Genomic DNA, 7,545 nt, shown 5'->3' on the forward strand with positions numbered 1-7,545 from the left:
AATTCTTCCTATCCTCCACATTTTATAGGAAAAAATATTAGCCTAGACTTAACGGAAAAAATCCCATAATATGAATCAAAGGACGTCTCTTTTTCTATTCCTACTCATAGTATTTAAGATACATGTCATCTTATTTTCTGTGACTTTTCTATTCCTACTGTTTTCCTACCCTATGAACCAAATGAAGCCTGAACTGGCCAGGGAATGCCATAGTAGGAACGACACAGTCCAGTGCCGGGGCTAGGCTGCCTGCTAGCCTACAGAAACTCTGCGGAAGTGCCCCTACTGCTTCTAGAAGGAAGGAAGCAACAAGAAAAGGAAGGAGCCAAGAAGGTGTGCTCTGCTCGGGACGTGGACTTTGAAAGCATATCTTGCACGCAAGGCAAGGCAGGGCAGACAGACTTTTCTTCCGGCTCCTTTGCATCCATGCGTGCGTGGTGAGACCGTGACCCGTCTGTTTGATCGGCCGATCGAGCCACCATGTGGGACCCGTGATCCTCTCCTGGTCCACGGTCAAAGTCCGGCTTGACCTTTGACCAGTCCAACTCCCTTAATTATTTTATCTTAAGCCGGTAACCTGTGGCTTGTAGACATTGTGTTGGAAACAGATGGTGGAAGTGGGAGACAGCTTGAATCGTGGCCTAGCTGAGGCTGCAGGGTAGTATGAAACCTTGGAGGTTCTAGAATCCAGAGCAAATCGTAGCACCAAACTGTTCCGGAGCTAGGCAAAGTTTGATACTTCCTTCGTTTTAAAATTTTTGTCTTAGATTTTCTAGATATGGGGAGTTGATACAACCGTATTTAGATAAATATACGACAAGAATTTTGAGACGGAGGGAGTACTAGCCTGCAGACCAAATCTTATTGCATGGATTGGTTTGGATGTAGTAAAGGACCGTATTCTTCTTTTTGATTGAAGGGTTTATCTTCATTTTTAATCTGCATCTAAATCTTATGGAAAAGAAAGTTCATAAAACACAGTAATTCAGCATGTATGAATAAAATACCACGGCTATCAAACGGGGCCGAATCTGCTAGGAAGACAGATCAACGTTCCATTATTTAAAACAAAAGTGTGAGCAGCATGGACCTTCGATAAGCACGATAAGGTGCCGGATCATTATCAGAGCAGCTAACATCCCGTCAATGGCATGACCGCTCGCTCGAGCAGTAGAAACGCAAGTTTGAAAACCCAATCGCTGATCTTATCTAGACTGGAAGGCATCCTAAACGACAAGGACATGCACGTCACGGTCGAGCGCCACCAAGCCGTTTCTCTATTTCACTCTGATGACTTCTACGGGCAGCAAGCTCGTTCATCCCAAGAAAATCACGTGCTCTAACGACAACTTATTTTATCTCGTCACATTCCCGTGGTGAGCAGAGAATTTTCTCGGCGCGTAAAAGTTAAAATCTGCGTGAAAAACACTGAACTTAAAGCGACATGATGAAATTTGGTTGTGGTAGCAAACCCTACTCTTGGCACTGAGAAAAGAAAAAAGTACGATCATTCCTCGTGCAACTATAATAAAATTTCACGATGCTTTTCTAGCTAGAAACGAAACGGTCTTTATCGTCATGTGCGCGAGCGCAAGGGGCGTGTCCAGGAGCATTGCACCGCATGACTTCTACGCAATTTCTTCCTCTGATGGCAAGCTTGCGGTCCACTCGCATTCAATACGGATCCATCGTTTTGTCAGGGTTCAGACCGTCGCCTTTTTTATCTTGGTTTTTCTTCCTGCAAAGGCAGGCAATTTGGAAACGAGGACAATAAACAATCACGTACTACGTAGGTCGTGTCGAGCAAGCGAGCAGATGCTGTACCAAGTCCTGAAGTTCGTCAGTGTGGGAGTGAACGAAGGTGTACGCCCGGTGCAAGCGGTCTTCAGATGTCAAGGTGACAAGAGAAGTGAAAATTGCAGTACACAAGGGAATAAGGTAAGGGGTTTCCGACGTGAAATGCAGTTGACAAGAGAAGCGATTCTGCAGACCTTTCGACAAAACAATGATAGAGGAGCATAAAAGAACAAGTTCATCATATGAATAATAATCCGAGAATATGCCCAAAGGCCAAAGCGACGCAGAGGTTGCACCGGCCGGGCTGCGAGCGATCCAGAAGGCATGCGAATATGAAAATCTCAGCCTCACGATCGTGCCAACAGTAGCGGCCGGGCGGGCCGACGAGCTCAGCACTGACGTCACCCCCACCTGCACGGGGCTACCCAACAAAAACGAAACATGATGAGCGGGAGGAGAGAGCGCAAAAGGCGAGGGCAGCGGCAGCCTCCCCGTAAAATACTCCTCCCACTTAACTAAATTTTGGCTAAACCTATCTGGCCCTCTCGGCCTCTTCTAGATTATTACTAGTACTGTATGTATTATTTTACTGGTGGATGGAAACCCATTCGGTCACGTGAATCCGGGGCGGGAAAGTTCAACGAACCAGGACCAGCCTCTCCACTATATAAGCCGCGAGCCCGGCCCGATCACACCATTCGACTCGACGCCCTCGGTTCACACACACTGATCAGCTCAGCTACAGCCTACAGAGTACAGACCCAACCCAACTCCGGGAGACAACAGAGCAGAGCACGGCGAGAATGCTGCTGAACCCGGCCTCGGAGGCGCTGGTGCTCGACAGCATCAGGCAGCACCTCATGGAGGACACGGCGGCGCCGGCGCCGGAGGCGAGGAGGCAGCGGCCGGCCTACTGCCGCAGCGCCAGCTTCGGGAGCCTGGTGGCCGACCAGTGGAGCGAGTCGCTCCCGTTCCGCGCCGACGACTCCGACGACATGGTCGTCTACGGCGCGCTCCGCGACGCCTTCTCCTGCGGCTGGCTCCCCGACGGCTCCTTCGCCGCCGTCAAGCCGGAGCCCCTCCTGCCTTCCCCGGACTCCTGCTACGTCGGCTTCCTCGAGCCGGAGACGCCTCCGGCCACGTCCCCGGGAGAGAGCGAGGAGGAGGCCGCCGCGGCGTTCATGGGCGAGGCGGCCGCGGCCGCGGCGAGGGGGAAGCACTACCGCGGGGTGAGGCAGCGGCCGTGGGGCAAGTTCGCGGCGGAGATCCGGGACCCGGCCAAGAACGGCGCGCGCGTGTGGCTCGGCACCTACGACACCGCCGAGGACGCCGCCGTGGCCTACGACCGCGCCGCGTACCGCATGCGCGGCTCCCGCGCCCTCCTCAACTTCCCGCTCCGCATCGGCTCCGAGATCGCCGCCGCGCACGCCGCGGCCGCGGCCGCCGGGGACAAGCGGCCTTCCCCCGAGCCGGCGACCTCAGACTCGTCGTCGTCCTCCTCCTCCTCCGGGTCCCCGAAAAGAAGGAAGAGGGGCGAGGCCGCGGCCGCGTCCATGGCCATGGCGCTGGTGCCGCCGCCCTCGCAGCTGAGCCGGCCGGCCCAGGCGTGGTACCCCGCGGCGCCGGTGGAGCAGGTGGCCATGGCGCCGCGCGCGCAGCAGCTGGTCAGCTAGGCCCCGCTCGCCAGCCCCCGGGCGCACGATCGGTCGTAAAAGCACACAATGCGCAAGTGCAATGGATTCGCCAGCAAGTGCATGGACGCGACAGCAACAGGAGCCCGCCTTTCACTGGTGCACGGTGCAAGGTGGTGATGGCAATGGAGAGCGATGGCGAGCGAGCGAGCGAGCAATCAGGCAAAGCAACCTTGGCGACGGCTCCATTTGGATATTTGGATGGGTCGAGCCGTCGACAACGGAAGATAAGCTCGGAGCAACTGGGTGCTGCAATTTGGCCTGGAATGATAGTTCCTCCTCTCTCCACTGCTCGGTGCAACTCGCCCAAGTGGATCAAAGCGAAACTGTGCCAGTATCGGATCGTCGTGGTTCCTTCTGAGTCGTAGGGTTATATTTTGTCACTGTCAGAGTGCGTGTGGTAAAAATTACAAACTCGTGAATCGTGATCGAGCATAATGGAACTTGTGAAACTTTACAAGCATCTGTGGAGAGAATTCCAGGGAGTGAATTGTTACCCCATTTGTTCTTTGATCAATGAATGTTTCCCATTGGCGTCACGCACGATCGAAGCAGCCTAACCGAACACATGAGTCAAGAAACAATGGCACCATGTTAAACAAACAAACACGGGGATTCTTTCCCAGGTGGAGCGGCAACATGAACCGATCAATCCCCCATAATTCGAGGGGGAAAAGTCACGGCGAGGCCCCATGATGACAATAGCCCGTCTGGAGCAAGTGGGCGAGGCGAGCGCGAAGGGGTGTCGCCTTCTGCTTTTGCAACTAGGCTGGAGACGATCGGGAGGTGAGAACGGGAAGCAATCCTCGTCGATCTTCAACTAACGAAAAAAAAAACTTGAACTCGTGCTTATCCATGACGTGCTAAGTTAAGCTGCGATGGATGATAACCGCCGACGACGGTGCACTGCAGAGTTGCCCTGCCTCCAGGCAAAATATCCAGCAGTGCACTGTGATTTTTCTGCAAAAAGAATATCCAGTAGTGTGCGCTGATTGAACTGATTAGATATTAGATATATCTAGTGGTGTCTAGTGTGTGCTGATAGAACTGATTACAGAGAAATATCCAGTAGAATACTGGCGTGTTGCTTCACAGCTGGCTTGGGGAAGGGGGCTACTACACTGCACTAGACAGTTCGACGGAGGGAGGGTCACCGGTGACGCATGTCTGGGTGGAAAGGGGGCTAAATGCTTTCCCGCAATCTGTCGCAGCGCCTGATTTGATGAATCCAGCTCAGGCAGCGGCCAAAGTACGTAGTACCACCAGCACCTGTGCTTTTTTTTTTGCGAAATAATTAATTCACTTATGCATATTTCGTCGGCACTCGTAGATGATAATGGCGATGCGCGGGTGAAGCCAGTTCAAAAAGAAGAGAACACGACAACAAATGGTTGATGAATAATCCACTCCGTCACGGGATAATCATAAGAGTTTTGCGACGTGCTTTCATGCGCTGGACTTGGTGAATCTCTTTCCCCTTTTTTCTTTTCTTTTTTGCGAATGTGTTGATGAATCTGGTACTGGTACGCGCACTGGATACGGGCGCTCCGGAATGTTCACAGCATCCACTATCTGATCGGTGGAGCCGAAGCGGGGAAAAAAATGCCTGATTGGCTGCAGGTGGACACCTTTCTGATTTTTTGCTGAGGGCTTGGACACCTTTCTGAATGGCTGTGACGAAAGGTGATTTTGATTCTTTATTTTCCCGGACTTTTGGGTGTGCCAAAGGAAGAACGTTTTCGCGGGCTTTCTACCTTATCCTGGTGGCTTCTTCCAGCGCGCGGGCCGCCTTTCCGCGGGCCTGGTGCACGAGCGCCACGTCGGCCTAATCGCTTGACCTCGCCTGAAAAAACAGAGGGTTCTCAAAAAGAAAAAAAAAGAGAGAATCCTTTCATTCCTTTTTTTTTTTTGCGTCTTCCCGCTGGATCTGCGGCGATTGACGTGGCCGTTAGCCGATACAAAGATCGCCGGTACGCCGTCTTTGGGTCGCCGGTAGGTTGGCTGCTGGGCGCCAATGTCGTCATCACCGATGCACCGGAAGCGCCCATCCGCCGTGCGTGCGCGCGGCAGCAAGCGCCCTCGACGCACAGCCGCCGCCGCCGCCTCGGACGCGTCTGGGTGGGCGTCTCTGCACGCAGATTTAGTTCGTCTGGTCGGGTGGAGGGTGCTGGCCGGCGACATCCGGGACTACGTCCGATTCCGCGCCGTCTGCCCCCACTGGCGGTCAAGCTCGTTCTCCCCGCGCGGCCGCGGCGTCGTCGACCCGCGGTTCTACCCGCGCAGGTGGATGATGCTGCCCGAGGGCCACGGCCTGTACCCTGGCCACGGCAGGCTGCGCGGGTACATCCGCTTCTTCAACCTCTCCACCGGCGTCATCGTCCGCTGCCTGCTCCCGCTTTTCAAGAACCACTGCGTCCTCGACTCCGTCGACGGTCTCCTCCTCCTGCAACGGGACGAAGACACGGCCATCCGTCTCCTTCACCCCTTCACCGGCGACATTGCAGACCTCCCGCCGCTCGCGACCCTCCTACGTCTTCCCGGAGCCAGCTTGACCATCAACGAAATGGCCCGGGCGTATTTTAGAAACATCGGTGCCACCTCCGTTAGTGTTAGGGCAGATGGGGTCATCACTGTCATGATTGTAATTTATAACATATCCATGTTAGCCTTTGCTACCTCCAACTCCAAGGACCGTCAATGGAATGTTCCAAACTGGAAGCTCCCACCAATTGGGAGGCTAATATCATCCCAAGGCAAGCTATACATGATGGACAGTCCCACATTTGACACCGTTGTTCATGGTGACACTCAGATTTTCCAGATCAGCCCGCCCGAGCACGAGGGGATGGGATCGGGTTCGTCTCCGATGCCATCAAAGAAGTTGATTGCCACATGCCCGGCCGGCAAAATGCCTGCCCCTCAATACCTGGCACAATGTGACTCGGAGATCCTCGTGATTGGGTATAAGGACGGATTCTTTACACACCCCTTGGTTTACAGACTCTCCGACCTTGTTCTTGACAGGATCGTCCCGGTAACTAGTATCGAAGGCAATGTTCTATTCATTGCTGAAAGGATTCTGAGTGTGGGCCGTAGTGCCTTGCCGAACCTTGCTGGTGACTCCATTGTAATCGTTCATCCCCGCGAAGTATATTTGGCGGAATGCCGCCTCAATACAGACACATGGTTACAGGCAGCGGATGGATGTATCGCGAGGTGTAATTTATCGAGGCCTTACAGCCTCATTTATCATATCTTCTCTTGTTGCCACCGTGCTTCTTGGTGAGCTAACTATTCTCACTAATTTGTTGTTCTGTAATCAGAGTCTTTTGTGTTACTTGGTGAGCTAATTATTTTACCAAATTCTGTATCAGTATAAGAATCAGAATAATTGGAAGGTGAAGAGAAAGTGGCGCCAGGGGGTAAGTCTGACCAGCAATACCTTTTATTCTAGTGCACGCATTCCTTTCTCTTTCCACTTCTGCTGATGATCCACTACCCAGCCTTAATATAGCAATCTGGCTAGCGATTGTCTTAGCTTACATGGAAGTAATAAAATCGGCTACAAACCAAAATCAGAGAATGTTCAAAAAATATAATCAGAGAGCCGGCCTTATCTTTGACCTTTCGTTATCATCAGATTTTGAGATGTGTGACATATTGGCACTCAAATTCACAAACATTTCTGGACCAGACAGTTCTTATATTTACATAGTTTTCTTGACAAATGCTGAAAATTATTACGTTTGGTTGTCACTTACAATCATTATTTCATTAACTTATGCTCTGCAATCAACCTTTGGTGCACTTATGCAATTAATTTTGGTCCAGGCAACTTCATTCTTATATATAAATATACAATGCAAAATTTATCTTTGAAAAGTTTCATTTCTCAAGAAATTTATTATTTTTTCTTTTCACAGGGAAATGCATTTGAGCTTTTTTTAGCGGCATTTGAGCTTGAATATCCTGTTCACTCAATACCAGATGCTGTATCAAAATAGTAGTATTTCCACCAACGCAAATTAAATGATTTCTTAGCTTTACACGTATTTTC

The 7,545-nt window shown here is 51.7% G+C and overlaps 2 protein-coding genes across 2 annotated transcripts; both read left to right on the forward strand.

Moving 5' to 3' along the window:
* Window positions 1-2,444: 2,444 nt before the first annotated feature.
* Window positions 2,445-4,005, forward strand: LOC123054261 (ethylene-responsive transcription factor 2). The gene has a single exon (XM_044477991.1). It carries the CDS (start codon window positions 2,601-2,603, stop codon window positions 3,468-3,470), a length of 870 nt encoding a protein of 289 aa, XP_044333926.1. The 5' UTR covers window positions 2,445-2,600; the 3' UTR covers window positions 3,471-4,005.
* Window positions 4,006-5,442: 1,437 nt separating this feature from the next.
* LOC123055891 (uncharacterized) lies at window positions 5,443-6,774 on the forward strand. The gene has a single exon (XM_044479709.1). It carries the CDS (start codon window positions 5,503-5,505, stop codon window positions 6,772-6,774), a length of 1,272 nt encoding a protein of 423 aa, XP_044335644.1. The 5' UTR covers window positions 5,443-5,502.
* The last annotated feature ends 771 nt before the right edge of the window (window positions 6,775-7,545 follow it).

The sequence above is a fragment of the Triticum aestivum genome, chromosome 2D, assembly GCF_018294505.1.
Source record: "Triticum aestivum cultivar Chinese Spring chromosome 2D, IWGSC CS RefSeq v2.1, whole genome shotgun sequence".
Lineage (NCBI taxonomy): Eukaryota > Viridiplantae > Streptophyta > Magnoliopsida > Poales > Poaceae > Triticum > Triticum aestivum.